The sequence below is a fragment of the Cervus canadensis genome, chromosome 4 (assembly GCF_019320065.1).
Source record: "Cervus canadensis isolate Bull #8, Minnesota chromosome 4, ASM1932006v1, whole genome shotgun sequence".
Lineage (NCBI taxonomy): Eukaryota > Metazoa > Chordata > Mammalia > Artiodactyla > Cervidae > Cervus > Cervus canadensis.
In genome coordinates this window covers 91,677,457-91,696,205 of record NC_057389.1, presented here as the reverse complement: position 1 = coordinate 91,696,205, position 18,749 = coordinate 91,677,457, and the positions used below count along the sequence as shown (strand labels likewise).

The window sequence follows — 18,749 nt, the reverse complement described above, 5'->3', positions numbered from 1 at the left end:
GACAGACGGTTCTGTGGGAGGAGAGAGCTTGGCTCCCGGCATTTATTCCCTTTCTGCTGGGCCCCTCTGACACAAGTCTGTCCAGCATGAAGGGGCCTTGGGCCCAAGGCCCCCATGCTTGTTCCAAAGCAGAGGGGAAGAGGGACAAGGACAGGGGTTACCAGAGGGCTGCCCAGTGCCCAGCGCCTTCCCCAGGCCACACACGCCCTTGGCCTGGGCAGCTGGACCCCCAGTTCTGGCTGCCTCCTGCACATAGGAAAGTGGCCACGCCTCCCTGACCCCAGGCCCTGGGGCGGCTGTGCAGGTCAGCGTTCTCAGATGCTGGGCGGGGTGCTTGGCCAGCCACATGCAGAGCCCTGGGTTTAGCTTGTCCAGGAAGTGCTGGAGAACCTTCCTGGTCCTCTGGAAGAAGTGACAGGGACGCCGGGAAAGAGAGGCAAGGTGTCTGGGAAGAGTCAAGGGGCCACGAAGGCTGGGGAGAAGGCCTTCTGCTTGTGCTCTGGGAGGTGGTAAAGTCAGCATGGCCCTGCAGGGAGACGGAGGGGTGTGCCAAGCCGTCCATGTTAGCAGGGCCTGGCAAGCCCCATAAGGAGTTTGACTTTGTTCCAGAAAGTTCTGGGGAACCACGGAGGAGTGTGGGCAAGAGAGAGACCACAGCAAGCCTGCTGCATTGGACACTGTGACATGCCTGGAGGCTCAGCACGTCCCGGTCATCTGGTCAGTGTCCTTGAGGCCACCAGCTTCTTTGAGGCTTGTCTGAGTGCCAGGCCCCGGATTAGGCCCAGGAGTGAGGGTGGGGAGTGGGGCGTTTCCTTCAGGCCCGGGGCCAGGGAGCCCCTGTGCCTCAGTGTCCCCGCCCCCCGGCCCGATTCGGCTGCTCCAGGTTCCATGGTGCTGTCCAAGGAGCCACCAAGAGGGGCCTCAGGGTGGTGCTGTCCTGGGCGGGAGCAGGCAGCATGTCCCCAAGAGTTGCTCGCTTCCCAGCCTCCGTCTTCTCCTGCCTGGCCGGCAGCTGCCCCTCCAGCCCTGGCCTCCCCTGGCACTGGGCCCCTTTGGGTGGTGCCCAGGGCTGTGGATTCACCGGGGCCTCTCTCAGCTCCTCCACAGCCTCCCTACAAAATGCTCGTCTTGCCTGGGAACCCCTGCAGCTTCCCTGGGCTGTAGCCAGGATTCCCAGTCACCTCCAGTTCTCCCGCTGGGCCCCTGCAAGGGAGAACTCCACGCCCGCGTGTGTCCCCTGCTCTCAATACTCACTCAGCACTTGCGATCACCGCCAGGCAGCTCTCCGACACCAGCTGGGCCTCCTGCAGTTCAGCTCCATCCTGACTCTGCCTCCCTGGAGGTGGTGTCAGTCACGCAAGTTGAGGGCTCAGTGCCACCAGACCGTGCACCCCACCTGAGACGCCAGGCACAACCTCAGTTTGGGTCACCGGTGCTTCCGATCAGCTTGCTGTATAAACGGAGGTCCCTAGGATCTTGTCCTCAAGTTCGGTTCACTTGCTGCAGCAACTCAGGGAGAGACTGCGCTTACTAGACGACCGGCTGACATGAAGGGATGCAGCTCAGGAATCCAGATGGAGAGCCAAGCGGCGCGAGGCGGGGGCAGGGGGTGCCTGCCTGCGGGGCCCTCTGGGGTGGAGCGCCAACCTCCTGGCACGCCACATGCTCGCCAACCCAGAAGCTCTCCTGTACCCTGTCCTTTTGGGGTTTTATGGAGGCTTCGTTGTACAGGCACGATTGATTTAATCATCGGCCTTTGGACGCTGAGGAGGGCGGACTGAAAGTTCCAGCTGTCTCATTGCTAAGCTGGTCCTGACATGGCTTTCTAGTCATATACCCCAGGGCGCTTGAAAGGGGCATCATGTGACTCACAGAAGACCCTTTATTGCTCTTTTATTTATTTAAACTTTTTGTAAAAAATCATTTTTGTCTATTTATTTTTGGCTGTGCTGGGTCTTCATTGCTGTGTGGGCTTTCCTTTGGTTGCTGCAAGTGGGGGCTACTCTCGAGTTGGTTGCGGCGCACGGGCTTCTCCCTTGCAGTGGCTTCTCTCGTTGCAGAGCGGAGGCTCACAGGAGGCTCTCAGGTGCGTGGGCTTCAGTAGTCGTGGTTCCCAGGCTCGAGAGCACAGCCTCAGTAGTTGCAGTGCCCGGGTTTAGTTGCTCTGCCGCATGTGGAATCTTCCTGGACCAGGAATTGAACCTGTGTCTCCTGCATTGGCAGGCAGATTCTTGACCACTGAGCCACCAGGAAAGCCCACCGTTATTGCTCTTAATCACTTGAGAAATTGCAAGTTTTAGGAGCTCAGTGCCAGGAAAGGCAACTAAATACATGTTTATTGTTAATCAGCATATCATAACTCCCTTTCCTCTGTTTTCCCACGTGCCGTTTCCTCTCGCTGAAGAATCTGTTCCAGTCTCTTTCCCTGGCTGAGTCAGGCGCCATCTCTACCCTCCCACAATACCCCTGCGTCCTGGCCTCAGTCCCAGGGGGACCCTCAGCTGGGACCCTCGTCGCTGGCCACCCGGCTCCCCGCACCCTCAAAGGAATGGGGAGGGCGTCTCCTTGCAGTCCATTGTCAGCTTTGTGATGGTTTTGTTGGCACGTAGCCACACTCCTCTGCCCCTTTACATCGTGTCTGCGGTGGAGTTGAGGCACTGTATGTGCGTGTGTGCTCAGTTGCTCGGTCGGATCCGACTCTGACACTTTGGACTGCAGCTCGCCAGGCCCCTCTGTGGGGTTTTTCAGGCAGGAACATGAGTGGATTGCCATTTCCTCCTCCAGGGGGTCTTCCTGACCCAGGAATTCAACCTGTGTCTCCTGCATCTCCTGCATTGCAGGCGGATTCTTTACCTACTGAGCCCTCAGGGAAGCCCCTGAGTTACAGTAGCAGAGATTAAATGGCCTGAAAAATGTTGGGTCCTTTACAGATAAAGTTGTGGCCACAACTCCCTAGTGCTGGCTCAAGGAAGCTCAGAGAGGTGGTGTGCACCCCACCTAGGGGCCCAGACCCTGGAGCCAGTAGGCTCAGCCGCTCGCCGTGGGACCTTGAGCAAGAAACCTAACCTGTCTGAGCGAGCGCCTTTTCTCCTCTGAGCCTTCGGGGCGATACAGGGATTTTGTGAAGAGTCCATGGAAAGTGCAGGAGCAGAGCCTGTCACCTGGGATATGTTAGCTATGTTAGGCCCACCTCATGTCAGCAGGGTATGGGTGGGTGCTGGCCCTCGCAGCTTGTGGAAACTTGGCCTCTGTGACTTGGATACTCGGGGGCCTTGCCAGCAAGACTGGTAGGGTGTTTTTCCAGGTCCCTCCCCACACCCCCAGAGCATTGCATTCCCTGTAGAGTTGTCCCTGGTGATTCCGGCCCCTCGACCCCTGGCCCCGGAGCCTCAACGCAACAGACTTCTCAGTGTAGTGGGTGGGAAGCCAGCCCAGGGTGTCAGGCCGGGTCTAGGAGCAGGGCAGGCATGCTTGTGGTGGCTGTGGCCTGACTAATACTCCTTGATCTGAGTTCGTTTCCCAGTTGAGAGCCCGTCTTGGTGAGCTGCCTCGGAGCCTTCATTTCTCAGCCCACCCGTCCCATCACTGCAGGGAGGAGGGACCCGGGCCCTGCTCAACTTGACTGGGAGGGTATCCTGCACACCCTCCCAGCCTGCAGCCCCCTTCGTAGTCCCTCCCAGGTAGATCGACAGCCTGCCAGCCCTCCTTTCTGCTCTGTGCCAGCCAAGGTGATGAAGCTGGTGCGTTCTGGGTCGGTTTCTGAAAGCAGAGCCCAGAGACCAGTTCTGCCTCTTCCACAGCTCACCCGCGGGTGGGTCCAGGCCCGGTGGGCTCCAGGCCCCTTTCCTGGGGGAAGAAGCCCCCTCCTGGGAACCCCTCCCCCTGGGGGGCCAGGAGGCAGACTGTGCCTGAGCCCCAGTCCCAGGGAGGTGTGTGGAGAGGGGAACCATTGGCCCAGCGCGGCCAGCTCTGTCCATTGTCCTGAGGGCCCCTCCCAGTGAGGCGGGGCAAGGGGAAGTACAAGTGCAGAGGTCGGAGCCCTGCCCACCGTGGGCACTGGGGCGCGAGTGTGGCCTTGGGAAGGGGCTGGGAGGGGAGGTCCTTGATGGCCAGTCCAAGAGCTCTGACTTCTGAGGCTTTTAAAAAAGATAGGAGCTTGATTCAGCTTTCTTTTTCTTGTTTCTTTTCGTTTTTCAAATATTTACCGACCATCCTGTGTACCAGGGACTGACCTGTGGTTGTATAGCTATGATGTAGACAAAATGTTGGTCCCGTGGGCTTTGGGGCCCACCCATGATGAGACAGCTCAGGCTGTCCTTCACCCTGGCTTCCCTGTCCCGGGCCTCTAGATGCAGCCAAGCTTCCCTTGGCCACAGGTCCTTGTGGTCGCCTGCCTGGCGCCAGGCCGCCGGGCAGCTGGTTGGGTTGCCAGGCTGTTCTGGTCTGGCAAAAAGGGAGACAGGCCTTCCCTGTCTGTTTGCCGCCACGCGGGAGTAGCTGACAGATTGGCTTTATTTTCTGACCCAGGAGCAGGCGTGGGTACCGCGTCAAGGTTTTGGGTCCATTCCTGAAACCCGTTTACAGCTAGACTCAGGAGCACCTTGTCTTGGGCCCCCTGTGGGTGCAGCCTGGCCGTGACCCTGGGGCTGCCCCCGCCCAGTCCCCTCTTCCCTCTTGCCCGCTGTCAGGAGGCTACACATGCCCTGCTCCCCTTTCTCACCCCCAGGAGGGGGCACCTGGCTCCTGAGGTGTGAGGTGGTCTGGTGGAAACCCAGGTTGTGGCCTCAGGAGCCTCTTCCAGGCTGTGGACCAGGCTTAGGGCTGAGACCAAACTAGGGGTGAGTAGGGGGCCCAACAAACACCCGTTGGCCCTTCATATCCAGACTCACGCATTGGGAACGTTTTGCTTTTACTATTGAGATAAAATTTACATAACAAAAAACAGTTCAGTGGCTTTTAGTGTACTCACAGTATCTGGTAACCTCCACCTCCATTTCCAAAATATTTTCATCGTCCAAAAAGAAAACCTTGTTGCCATTAGGCAGTTATTCCCCATTCTCCGACCCTCAGCCACCAGTTTGCTGTCTGTCTCTGAATTTACTAATTCTGGATGTTCCAGATAAATGGGATCGTACACCTGTGACCTTTTGTGTCTGGCCTCTTTCACTCGGCATCATGTTTCTGAAGCTCATCCATGGGGTAGCAGGTGTCAGGACTTCATTTCTTTCTATGGCTGAGTAATATTCTATTCTGTGGATGGACCACATTTTCTTTATCCAGTCATCAGTGGACAGACATCTGAGCTGTTTTGAATAGTGACACTTTGAATATTTGCATACAGGTATTCATTTGAATACCAGCTTTCAGTTCTTTGGGGTTTATACCGAGGAGTGGGATTGCTGAGTCAAATGGTAATTCTGTGCGGCTGTCCCATTCTGAGTTCCCACCAGCAGGGTCTGAGAGTTTCAATTTCTCACCAGCATGTGTCGTTTCCCACGTTTTGTTTAAAATTGTAGCCATCCTGCGGGTGAGCAGTGACCTCTGATTACGGTTTGAGTTGCAGGTGCGTAATGAATAATGCTGTGCATCCTTTCACATGCTGGGCATTTGTATATCTCGGGGGAAACATTTCTTCAAGACTTCTGCCCATTTTTTGAGTTGGGTTATCTTTTAGTTGTTGAGTTCTTTATATATTCTGGACAACAGATTCTTATCAGATATATGATTTGTAAATATCTTCTCCCATTCTGTAGGTTGTTTTTTCACTTTTTTGATACTGTCCTTTGATGCAAAAAGCTTACGTGTGTGTGTGTGTTATTCTTTTTTTGGCCACAGCACATGGCTTGTGGGATCTTAGTTCCCTGACCTGGACCCATGGCAGTGAAAGCATAGAGTCTTAACCTCTGGACTGCCAGGGAATTCTTCCAAAAGTTTGTAATTTTGATGAAGTCCCATTTATGTAGTTTTCCTTTTGAAACTCTTTGCTTTTGGCATCATCTTGAGGAATCCATTGAAAAAATCCCAGGTCTCAGAGCTTGACCCCTGTCTTCTCCTAAGAGTTTTACAGTTTCCACCCTTACGTTTGTTTAGGTCATTGATTCTTTTGAGCTGGGTTTTTTAAATATATGGCGTGAGGTAGGGGTCCAGCTTCATTCTCTTGTACAGGGAGACCCAGTTGTCCCAGCACCATTTGTTGAAGAGACTATATTCTACCCCCCTGAATGTTCTCAGGACCTTTGATAAAAATCAAATGACTATAAGCAGAGGGTTTATTCTGGAGTCTCATTCTGCTGACATGACAGTCCATGCCTCTCCATTTGCCAGTGCTATTCTATTTTGATTATTGTACCTTTGTAATGTGTTTTGAAATCTGAGCCTGAGTCTTACCACTTTATTTCCAGATTGTTTTGGCTGTTATGGGGGTGATTGGGAACACTTTGCCACAGTTGTACTCATGCCTTTCTCTATAAATATATTTTGTTGTTGTCACTGTGGATTTGACGAGCCACTTGAAAGCAAGCTGTAGACGTCACAAGAAACTTCACTGTATTTCTATATGTATCTTTCAATAAAAGGGGCATTCCTTTACAGAAATAATGCTCTTGTCACATCTAGATCTTTTAAAGTTACAGCACCCGGGGATGCCCCTGCTGGTCCAGGGGTTGGGATTCTGAGCATCCAGTGCAGGGGATGCAGCTGTGATCCCGGGTTGGGGAGCTAGGATCGTACGTGCCGAATGGTGCAGCCTCCCACCTCACCGCCCCCACCAATAAAAAAGCACCTGTAGTCCACACATTTCCCCAGTAGAGCTTAATCGCTGTTGAAAGGTTTTCATTAGGCTGCATTTCAGGACCACACCTGGCGTTTGCTGGTCACGTCCCTTTAGTCTGGGGCTTCCCTGGTAGCTCAGTTGGTAAAGAATCTGCCTGCAGTGCAGGAGACCCTGGTTTGTTTCCTGAGTTGGGAGTCTCCTTCACTCCAGTATACACGTGTGTTCAGTTGTATCCGACTCTTTGTGACCCCACAAACTGTAAGCCCACCAAGCTCCTCTGTCCATGGGGTTATCCCAGCAGGAATACCGGAGTGGGTAGCCATTCCCTTCTCCAGGGGATCTTCCCGACCCAGGGATCGAACCCATGTCTCTGCTGGTTCCTGCCCTGGCAGGTGGCTTCTGCACCAGTGAGCCGTCAGCGAAGCCCTCCCTCCAGCTCCCCGCAGCTTGTGTCTCTCGTCCTCTTCGGCTGTGTTGAGGCGGCCAGGAGGCTGTCCTGCAGACTGCCATGTGAGCTGGCACTGTGATGGGACCAGGGCTCTGTCCCGCTGCCCCACACCCGGGCCACAGCATTGGGTCATTTTGTTTCCTGGTGACGCGGTGTCTCACTGTTTGGCTGCGGTGGGGCACCCATGCTTTTTGAGTGAATGACCAGTAACAGTGACAGTGGCGGGTACGGGGATGCAGCGCTTCCTGTCTGTGAGTTGGGTCTGACCCCTGCCCACCGTTAGTTCTGCTTGACAGGTGAGAAAACCGAGGACTCAGATCTGCCCGGTGACACCTCAGTGGCGTAGGCGGGGCGTGAATGCAGGCTCTCCGGCTCCCGTGGCCACACTCCCCATACGTGCACGAGAGGGACTTCCCTGGTGGGGGTCCAGTGGTTAGGACTTGGCATTTTCACTGCTGTGTCCCTGGGGTCAATCCCTGGTTGGAGGACTAAGATCCCACAGTGCTAAAAAAAAAAAAAAGTCAAGAAGGAACGGGCTCAGCTGGAGGAAGCAGAGGCACCACGGGGATTCTTGACTCCCACCCACCCCTGCTCAGCTCTGAAGATGCCCCCACGTGACGCAGAGGGGCTGATGAAGGAAGGCCCAAGCCCCTCATCTGGACCCAGGGCACCCTGCTGTGTTCCCGTGACCCTCTGACCCTGCCAGATTGCCTTTTGCTCCCCTGTGTCTTCCCACCTTGGGGCGATGTGGGGTCTGGCGCCAGGAGGTGCTCCGGGAGGGAACATCCCGGCAGAGGTGCATGCCCCCCTGGGCCCCATCAGTGCCTACGCATCTCCCCCCCCACCCCCCAGTCCTGGTCGCCCTGTGGACCACTGTCTTTTCCCGCTGGACAGAGTGCGTCCTGGGTCCCTGCCAGGGACGCTTACAGGCCACTGCCTCATCCTCAGTGTGGGCCGGGCAGGCAGGGCACATGGAGCACTTGGCGGGGAGAGGTTGTGGCACCCTGGGGGAATCTGGGGGGCCGCGAGGACGTGGGAAGGGTGGCCCTGGGACCTGCCAGCTCACGCCCGCCTCCCTCCCCTCGCAGATGAAGACGTGTGTGTGTTCAAGTGCTCAGTGTCCCGGGAGACGGAGTGCAGCCGAGTGGGCAAGCAGTCGTTCATCATCACCCTGGGCTGCAATAGTGTCCTCCTCCAGTTCGCCACACCCAGCGGTACGTGTCCCTTCTGCCCCGTGGCTCATGGGGTGTCCAGAGCTGGGGAGCCTAGGCTGCCAGCATGGCTGGGGGGCACCTGGAGCTTGGGTGAGTCAGAACCGGGTCATCTGACCCAGCGAATGACCCATCCACATCAGAAGTATTCCCCAGTAGAAATATGTCCACAGTAAGTACGTTCTTGCTGCCTGGATACTGCCCCAGACCTCGCCGGCTCCTTTGGGTCCTTCTGGGCTCGGGTCCTATGTCCCCTCCTCTCGGAGGCCTGTCCTGACCTCCCCGCCACCCCCCAGGCCTCTGGGATGGGCCCATCAGGTGGGGGTCAGGGGCCCAGCGTTCCTGCAGCAGTGGATGGGGTGGGGCGAGGTCCGGAGGTCCAAATACAGAGGAGATGCTGGAGGGATCCAGCAGACCCATCTGGGGGACACGCAAGGTTACTGCTGGACTTGAGGAGCCCCAGGCGAGCGGTGCTGGTGGCCCCAGGCTGGAGAACCTTGGAAGGTCCAGAGGCTGGTCTTGGTCCCTGCAGAGCTGTTATCAGTGAGCCTGATGGTCGGCACAGGGGCTGGGGTGGGAGAGCCCAGAATGGGGAAGCCATCTGCCCACAGCCACCCTCTGCGATCCCAGAACCCCCTTACCTGTCTCAGTGCCTCTGATGGAGTGGGGAGACGTCCCCGGCCCAGACCCTCAGTGTGGCCCGGCTTCAGAGCTGGGAGCTGGCCAGGTGGGGAGAAGGCAGCCAGGTGACTGACCACCTCCCACCAGAAGGATTCTTAGGCTCCACCCCAGTTCCTTCTTTATGCAAAACCAATCCCAGTTCACTGTTTAAAAAAATAAATTACAGAAACACCACCCAGGTTATCAGTAGAAGTTCATGTTATAAATCCCCATTGTCTTTTTTTCTGTTCTATGGATAGTTGCATACTAATTTTTTGCCCTTACATCCTGTCAGTTTCTTAAATCGTGGTCAAGGATACATAACCATTTTACCATGTTAACCCTTTCTGAGCGTACATTTCAGCAGCAGAGTGCGTTCCGTCACCACTGTCCAGCTCCAGATCTTTCTATATCTCCCCACACTGTGTATTTTAAAGATACCGTCTTCTAGTTCACTTTGTTAAAATACACAAAAAATTTACCAGCAACCACGTTCAAGTGTCTGGACTCCAGAGCTGTTACAGCACGTTCACACTGTGGTGCGCCCATCCCCCCCATCCATTGCCAGGACTCTTTCTTCTTCCTAAACTGAAATTCCATACCTAGTAAACTCTCACTCCCCCTTCCTTCTCCCCCAGCCTTCACAGTACCACCTGTCTTCATGATTTGATTTTGTTTCTTTTTCTTGATATAGTTTTGTGGTTGGTATTTCATGTTGATAAACACAGTTCACTTGCATAATATCTGGCTCTGCCGACCGCTGGTGACTGGTCCCCTGACATGCTGCTCAGTGTCCCCTGGGGTTCCTCCAGTCCCCTCTGGACACTGGGGTGGTGTCCCTGTGTCCATTTGCCACCCATAGACACTGCCGGGTGCTGTGGGTGGACCTGTGCTTCTTTACTGGGGTAAATCCTAGAGATCTGATGCCCGGGTTACTCTTTGAAAGCTTTGGCCAAGCTGCCCTTTGGCAAATCTGCGCCTGGGCCCACTCCCACCAGCCTCAAGGAGCACAGTCGCCCTTGACACCTGCCTTCTCCCATGCCAGCCGCCACATGGCCCATGTGGCTATCCTTTTTCGTTTCCTTAGATTTTAACATTTCGGGGGGTGGGGATTTTCACATCACTCAGGCTCAAGGTAGAAAAGTCAGGTGCACACCTAAACCAAACCCCCTACCCCTGAGTGGGCCACGCATGACCTGGCTTCCCCCTTCCAGATTTCTGCTCCTTCTATAACATCCTGAAAACCTGCCGAGGCCACACCCTGGAGCGGTCGGTGTTCAGCGAGCGCACGGAGGAGTCTTCTGCTGTGCAGTATTTCCAGGTGGGTACGCGGCGCTCGGGCCGGCCTGCCGCCCTTGGTGGTCCCCGGAGGCTGCGGGCACCTGGGTTCCTATCCTGGCTCTGCCGCTTGCTCAATGAGTAACCGTAGACGAGTGTCCTGTGCTTGCTTGGGCCTCAGTTTCCTCATCTGTGAAACAGAGATGCCAGTGCCTGCCTAGAAGGGTTGTTGGAAGGACTTGAGTGCAGACGAAGCTCAGGTTCACAGGCCTTCTGAGTAACGATAGCACAGTTACTGTGTCCTGAGCACGGAGGGCATGCCAGGCACTGGCTCCAGCGCTTTGATGCGTACGGAAGCACTTGAAACCCTCCCAGTAGCTCTAGGAGGTAAGTACTATTGTTGTCCCCATTTTACAGATGAGAAAACTGAGGCTCAGAGAGGTTAAGTGACTTGCTCCAAGTCACACAGCTATTATGCAACAGAGCCAAGATGGGAAGCCAGGTCTGCCTGCTGCCCCGGCCCAGGTGCCACGCTGCCTCCCGACCGCCTGGTTGTCTTACAGAGAGACCCCACAGCACCTCACCTGCCTGGCGCTCTGAGCCCTAGGGTCCTGTTTGATCTGCTCCTCCGCTTCTTTGGGTCCCCTGAGATGGGGCAGGTGGCCCTCGATCGCAGAACCCCGCCTGTGGCGTGTCTGAGTTCTGGGTGGCTTCTGGGGCCCAGGTGCCATCCAGCCGCATCCTTTGGCCGCAGTGACAGCGGTGGTGCCCCCCTCACAACGGGGGCCGCCTCCAGCTTCCCGCTCCCCTGGAGCAGCTGGCTGCGGAGAGGGATGCGGCCCCCCAGGTTGATCTCTGCCCAAAGCCGACCTGTGGCGGGGTCAGCCGGGGCCTCGGCTGTCTGCCAGCCGCGTGCCCTGTGCCATTGGCATGTCTCTGTTCCAGTTTTATGGCTACCTGTCCCAGCAGCAGAACATGATGCAGGATTACGTGCGGACGGGCACCTACCAGCGCGCCATCCTGCAGAACCACACAGACTTCAAGGACAAGGTGAGCCGGGTCGTCTGCGCCCCTCCCCGTGCCCTCAGGCTGCGCACCGGCCTCCGCCTCAGGGGCCTCTTCTCTTTTTCCTTGCGCATTGTTTTGTTTTTTCTTTCCTCGGACTGTAGGAGCAGAATCTACTTTTTGTAGAAGCCTGGTGTGTATCAGATGGGCACGAAAGGCCTCTGTCATTTCCCTCTAAAACAGCCACTGCCAACAGTAAAACCCTCTTCCAGATGTTTTCCCCTTGTGTATATCTATATCAGCATATATATATATATTTTAGGGTTGTAATCTTTTTTTAAAAAATTTTTCTTTACTTATTTGACTGGGCCCGGTCTTACTGAGACACACAGGCTTTTTGGTTTAGCATGTGGGAACTGTGTTTTTTTTAGGTTCTTGCATGTGGGATCTAGTTCCCTGAGCAGGGACCGAACCCAGGCGCCCTGCACTGGGAGCACGGAGTCGTAGCCACTGGACCACCAGGGAGGTCCCTCGGGTTATTTTTTGGGGGGTTTTTTCTTTTTAGTTTATTTTTTTTTATTGAGGGATAATTGCTTCACAAAATTTTCTTGTTTTCTGTCAAACCTCAACATGAATCAGCCATAGGTATACATATAACCCCTCCCTTTTGAAACTCCCTCCCATCTCCCGCCCTGGGTTATAATCTTTTAAAAATATATATATACAAAATACGGAGAAGGAAATGGCAACCCACTCCAGTATTCTTGCCTGGAGAATCCTGGAGAATGGATAGAGGAGCCTGGCAGGCTATAGTCCATGGGGTCGAAAGAGTCGGACACGACTTAGCAACTAGACTACACACAAAATAGGATTGTATTCCACATTCACTTCCTACAAAATACTTTCCCCACCTAATGTTGTGTCTTGGCATGTACTATTAAGTTACATGGACGAAATGGAATCTAGTCACTTCCCTAGTTCCTTTTAAAATGTTTTTACTGTTACTCATTGGTAGTTGACCCTGGAACAGCACAAGCTTGATCTGCACTGGTCCACTTATCCACAGACTGTTTTTGATGGATATGAACAACCACGGTACACATGGTCCGCAGTTGGTTGAATCCACAGATGTAGAGCCATGGACGTGGAGGGCCCACTGTCTGGTTATACCCAGATTTTCTACTGGGAGGGAGTGTTGCGTCCCAGATTCCTGTGTTGTTCAAGAGTCAGCTATGCGTTCATGATTAAAAAGAGACCAGATTGTATATATTCAGAGGGGAGAGTTGATTCCTTTCTCTTCCTGTGGCTTAGAGTTTGTTTTCCCTTTTTTTTTTTTAATTTATTTTTGACTGTGCGAGGTCTTAGTTGCAGCATGTGGGACCCAGTTCCCTGACCAGGGATTGAACCAGGCCCTGCATTGGGAGCAGGGACTCTTGGCCACTGGACCACCAGGAAAGCCCTCTGCAGTTTATTTTCCCTTGCCACATGGAAGTTTGTGGTTTTCTCCACACATCTAGGGGGTTCTCTCCACGTGATTCACCTGGATCCACCTTCTTCAGTTCCAGGGTCATGCCCCCCCACCCACCGTTGCTGAGAATACCCTCCCATCACTGAGCATCCCCACCCCTGGCCCAGGGCCTGAGCCCCCACAGCCTGGGGAGGAGTCGTCCTCCACATGGTGGCCATCTCTGTGCCCTGGCATGGGCCACACTGGGGCAGCGCTCATGGCCCGGGAAGCCCATGTTCCTTCAGCGAAGCCCCTTCCAGCTCCTCCAGCACGCAGATCCATTTCCTTGTTCATCTAGAGCTCTGAGAGGCACTCAAGGTCCACCCCCCCCCCACCCCCCAACAGCACCAACATCTCTATCAGGCACTCAACCGATGCTACCCCACGCCCAGAGCAGGTCTCCTTTAGCGCATGCGCGTCACCAGGAGACCCGTTTATCCCAGCTTTCTGCTCACGTGGTGGCAGTCAGACGAATCCAGAATACGGGGTAGCCCACCATGCTGTGGCCTGGACTCCGAGAGCCTGTGCTGTGGGGCCCAGCAGCCCTGCAGAGGGCACCCAAGTGGGAACCGTTCCCAGGTCTCCTCCCAGGCTGTGGGGATACCCTGGAGAGCCTGGGGTCGGGGGCTGCCACTTTCTGCCGGCTGTGTGGTCCGGGCCAGTCGGCCCTGTGTCCGAGTGATCCTGCTGCCTGCAGGGCTCAGAGGTGTCCTGACCTAGCGAGCCCTCACTCCCACATGCCCCAGAGATGGCCCAGGCCATGCCTTCTTGAATTGGATCTCAGAGAGGGTACTGGTCCTGACATCCCCGCTGTGCTCAGAAGCAGAAGCTCCCCTTCTGCCACCTCTGGATCCAGCCTGCAGACTCCCGCTGGGAGCAGGCTTACGGGGCAGCTGGCCATGTGGAGGGACAGCAGGCTGCAGGGCGGGAGCAGGCTCAGCGGGTGGGTCTGCAGGGAGCGACGCCCCCATCCTTACTGTCATACCACTTCACCGCTAGCTTGTCCTCACCGCCCCCTCCTCCCCCAGATCGTTCTCGACGTTGGCTGTGGCTCTGGGATCCTGTCGTTTTTTGCCGCCCAGGCTGGAGCGAGAAAGATCTACGCAGTGGAGGCCAGCACCATGGCCCAGCACGCCGAGGTCAGTGCCCGCTGGGACCCCAGCCTGTCCTCGTCCCCCCATTCTGGGCCTGTTTCAGCCTGGGGAAGCCAGCCCGGTTGGGAACCCAGAAGACCTGACCCCTGGATCCAGGGAAGCCTGGGGATGTCACTCTCTACTTGGGTCTCTTGTCCCCCAAACTGAGTGGTTTCAGGGGCAGGGACTCGCTGGGCCTCAGAGAGCCTCTCTTCCGTGATGAGTGGTTGCCCACCAGCTTCAGGGGTGGTTCAGGTCTTCAGGGACAGGACTGTGCAGTCACATAGACCAGGGTGGGACCTTGGCCCCTGGCAAGCCACCCGTCTCTCTGAGCCCCCCCTTGAAAGATGGACAACAAGAGTTCATTTTGTTGGTTTATGTTGTTTGGCACCGAAGCCTTCGTTCAGAGTTTAACACCTAAAAACTACAGACAAACAGTGGGGATGGCTCCGTCTCCCACCTCCAGCTCCCAACCACCTAGACCTCCCGGCAGAGGGAGCGATACGAATGCAGAAGCCCCATGAGCCTGTGGGCTCTCCACCCGCCCCTCCCACATGAACATCCACACCAGCGTCTGGCTCCTGTCTTTGCTCTCCTTATGGTGCATCTGGGTTGTATCTGTCGTGTGAAGAGCTGCGTCACTCTCTCTAGTGGCTGCCGAGCATCCCTTTGCCTGGCTGGACTGCTGTGTGTAGGCTGTAGTTGACACTGGGGCTGATTCTCGGTCTACAGCACAAACCAGTGCCGCCCCGAGGCTTTGTACCCGCCTCCCCCTCGCGGTGAGGTTACGTCTGTAGTGCACACCTCCCAGCACTCGGATCGCTGGGTCAGAAGGTGTGTCCACGCTGACCTTTGGTGGCCTTAGCCAGGCCTGCTTGTCCTCGTACCCGAGGTGACAGTAGGGGTTGGGAAGCTGCAGGAGGGCCGGCTCGAGAGGGGTGGGGCCGCGGTGACCTCCTGACGGGCCAAGGCTGCTCACAGCTACAGTCAGCATGCTTACCAGGGAGGCGGCGGGGGATCTGGTGGCCGAGTGTGGACTGAGGCCCTCCCCAAGAGGACCCCCATGACCCCTGTGGCCTGCCCACCCTCAGGTCTTGGTGAAAAGTAACAACCTCACCGACCGCATCGTGGTCATCCCTGGGAAGGTGGAGGAGGTCTCGCTGCCCGAGCAAGTGGACATCATCATTTCAGAGCCCATGGGCTACATGCTCTTCAATGAGCGCATGCTTGAGAGCTACCTCCACGCCAAGAAGTACCTGCGGCCTGGCGGTGAGTATCCCTGCTGGCATGGGCCGTTTCCCGGGTCGGAGGCCCCGGGCCTCTGCGGGGGAGCCCCTGGCTGTCGCTCGGTCAGTGCAGGTGTGCTGCAGGCCCCAATGGGCCTGCACTGGCGGCCTGCGTGCCAAGGGCATCAGGGCCTTCACGCCCAGTCTCTGCCCTGACCCAGCCCCAGCTGACTGGGCCCCAAATGAGGCCACTCGTTGGGCTGCCTGGGCGTCTCGTGCCCTCAGGAGCAGTGTCCAGTGGGCTGTGGTCGGAGCCAGAGTTGTTTTCTGCTGGCACCTTCCTGAGGAGCCACCGTGGATCTTTGTCCCTAGCCTTATAGACTTGCCCTTGGCCTCATAGAGCCCTTCGCTCCTCAGGGCCAAGAGGCAGTGGGGTTGTGTGTGGGGGGGGTGTGTGAGTGGGGTGGGGGTTCTTGGCACTGGGGCGCAGCTGTGTGACCCTGTGTCTCTGTACCAGCCCGTCTGTGCTCTGGGGTCTCTGGGTCCCTGTTGACCCCTGTGTCAGTGGGGTCGGGTCTGCACCTGCCCCGCACATCTGCCACTGTGTCCATTCTCTGCTCGCCTCTGGCACGTGTCTCCGTCTGCGTGTTTTTGCACAGGAAAGGGGTTGTGTGTGTGCACTTGCGGCACAGGGTGACCGTGGCCGGGGCAGAGCGTGGAGGCTGGTGCGCCTGCGGGCCCTGTGGGGCCAGAGCCAGGCTGTGGGGAGCGGGGAGGTGGCCGCCGTTCCCCACAGCTCTGTCCTGCTCTCCAGGCTGCCCCGAGGCTTGTCCTCCACCTGCTCTTCTCACGCTTGGCCCTGGTGGTGGGCCGAACTGGCCGTGGTAGGAGGGCTTGGGGGGAGTGGAGTCGGGTTGATGGGCAGCGGTGACTCTAGCAGAGCGTGGTCTCCTCCTCCTGGGATGTCGGGCTCTGGGGTGCGGTGGGCAGCTACACACTCACCCCACTGGTCAGGCAGCCTGCCCGGCCCCCTCCCTCTCAGCCTGCGTTAGTGTGGCTTGGTTCCATCTCAGGGAGCTCTTTGAGGGCATTAAAGGGAACTCCCACCCCCCCAACCCCCACAGTTACGCTTGAGCTACCTGCAGGCAAGGGGGGCAAGAGCACCTCGCCTTCCCCGCCCCACGGCTGCAGTTGAAGGAAGGCAGATTCCTGGTGCCTCAGGAGCTCCTCCCTCGGACAAAAGGAGGGAGGGAGGGAGGCCCACATCTGGAGGCCAGGTGACTGGGGGCCCCAGACCCGGAAGTAGCCAAGAGCTCCTGAGCCCTGACTCTCCCCTCACTGGCTCTGACTCACCCGTCTGTTCCTCGAGTCATGCAGATGGAGGCCCCACCCCACCCCACCCCATTTCAGGCCATGCATGTGGCCCACCTTGCCTAGCAGAGGCCTGTGCAGGGGGATTCTGCTGAAGCCGTGATGGCGTAGCCTGGGGCTCACCCGCACCCTGTCCAGAGCACTTGCCTTTGTTTTCCCCACCGCACACTGGTCCCAGAGACACCATCCAGCTGATGGAGCAGGACCCCTGAGGCCCTGGCAGGTGCCATCCTGTCTCCCAGCCCTCGGAAGGCTCGGCCTTCCTGCCTCCCTGGCCAGCTGTCCAGGTGCAGTGAGGAGGTGGATGTCAAGTATTCTGTGGCTGCTGGCAGAGCAGGGCAGTGCCTCTGGACTGCATGGATGCGTGAGCGAGTGAGTGAGCGAGTGAGTGAGTGAGGAGCTGGGAAGGCCCAGAGTTGGGGTCCTGGGGCCCTCTGAGGCTCTGCCAGGCCCTGCTGATGTCCCACCCTGATGCCAGCACCCCTCCCTGCCCCCACTCCCAGGAAACATGTTCCCCACCATTGGTGACGTCCACCTGGCACCCTTCACTGACGAGCAGCTCTACATGGAGCAATTCACCAAGGCCAACTTCTGGTGAGTGTGCCCCTCGGTGCCCTGCCTTCCCGGGACGGCCCCAGCTCTCTCATTCCTTATCCTTCACAGGACCTAAAAGATTTGGGCTGGGTGAGGGCCAGCTGGGAGAGAAGGCAGTCTGCCCGCCTGTCTCCTGCTGCTGGTGACCTTGCCATGGGGGTGGGCGCTTTCTGCAGGTACCAGCCATCCTTCCACGGAGTGGACCTGTCAGCCCTCCGAGGTGCTGCAGTGGACGAGTATTTCCGGCAGCCTGTGGTGGTGAGTGAGGGCACTCCTGGAGTTAGCGCTGGACATGGCCCTCATCTGGGGTGACAGGAGGGAAGCTTTCTTGTCAGGCCTGTGTGGTGCGAGGGAAGCCACTGAAGCTCTTGAGTTTCTGCCCCTGCAGGGAGCTCTCACACGGGGATGTTGGGAATAAAGTAGCAAGGCACGTAGAGTACTTAGCTCACAGCATGCAGTACTTGTTATCAGATGCATTGATCCTTGAGGAACTGATTCTGTTCGATTGACTTTCTTGAGATTTTTGAACTTACGTATAGATCCATGGTTCAAAAATCAAAAAAATACGAAAGTGGAAAGCCTCCTGCTTCTGTACTCTAACACAGTTCTCTTTCTTATAGGCAAACAGTCTTTGTTGTATATCTTTTAGGAGTCTTATACATTAACCAGCATTTACAAATATATATTTTTTTTCAACCTTTTTTCCTCTCAAAGTATAGCATAATCAATGTGTTGTTCTTTCTTAGTTTTTCTGTGTTCAGAGAACATACACTGTATGATTTCAGTCCTTTGAAATTTGTTCAGAGTTGCTTTATGCCCAGTATGTGTTCTCTCTTAGTCTAATGTTCCCTGTGTACTTCCTTGAGAAAATGTGTACCAATCACTTGTTGAGTACATTGTTACATTAATATCAATTCAGTCGCATTTGTTAATCATGTTGGTCAAGTCTTCTCTGTCTCTCCTGATTTTTTATTTGCCTTTCCTGTCTGTTACTGATCATAGATTTATTTTTCCGTGTAGTTCTGATAGTTTTTGCCTGATTTTTTTTTTTTTTTTACATTACTGTTATTAGGTGCATATAGGTTTAGGATTATTTTTGTATGTTCCTGTTGGACTGATCCTTTTGTAACTATAAAAAGTGTCTTTATTTTAAAAATGTCTAGTAGTACTGTTGCCTTAAAATCTGTTTTTTTCTGATAATAGTTTCGTTACTCAGACTTTCTTTGGTTAATCTTTATATGATACATATTTTTCCATCCTTATACTTTCAACCCTTTTATAACCTTATTAAGGTTTATCTCATGTAAATAGCATGTATTTGAGTTTTGTTCTTTAACCAGGTTGATGTTTTTTGTCTTTTAATTAGAATGTTTAGGTTATTTATATTTAATATAATTACTGGTCTTTATGGCTATAAATCTGTCATCGTACTATTTTTTTTAATTTATCCTGACTCTTCTTTCTTTTTAACTCTTTTCTTACTTTCTTTTGTCTTAATAAGGTATATATTATCCCCCCACCCACCCCCGATTGTTTTTCACTAG

General features: G+C 55.3%; 1 protein-coding gene across 4 annotated transcripts in view; it reads left to right on the top strand.

The window, feature by feature from the left end:
* The window catches only part of CARM1 (coactivator associated arginine methyltransferase 1), a 42,234-nt gene that overhangs the window by 17,346 nt on the left and 6,139 nt on the right, over positions 1-18,749 (top strand). For all 4 annotated transcript variants that reach the window (XM_043466616.1, XM_043466619.1, XM_043466618.1 and 1 more), the window contains exons 2-8: positions 8,309-8,434; positions 10,306-10,412; positions 11,315-11,419; positions 13,910-14,020; positions 15,106-15,283; positions 17,115-17,205; positions 17,382-17,463. In XM_043466616.1, coding sequence (XP_043322551.1) covers positions 8,309-8,434; positions 10,306-10,412; positions 11,315-11,419; positions 13,910-14,020; positions 15,106-15,283; positions 17,115-17,205; positions 17,382-17,463 — 800 coding nt within the window. The remainder of the gene's footprint in view (positions 1-8,308; positions 8,435-10,305; positions 10,413-11,314; positions 11,420-13,909; positions 14,021-15,105; positions 15,284-17,114; positions 17,206-17,381; positions 17,464-18,749) is intronic.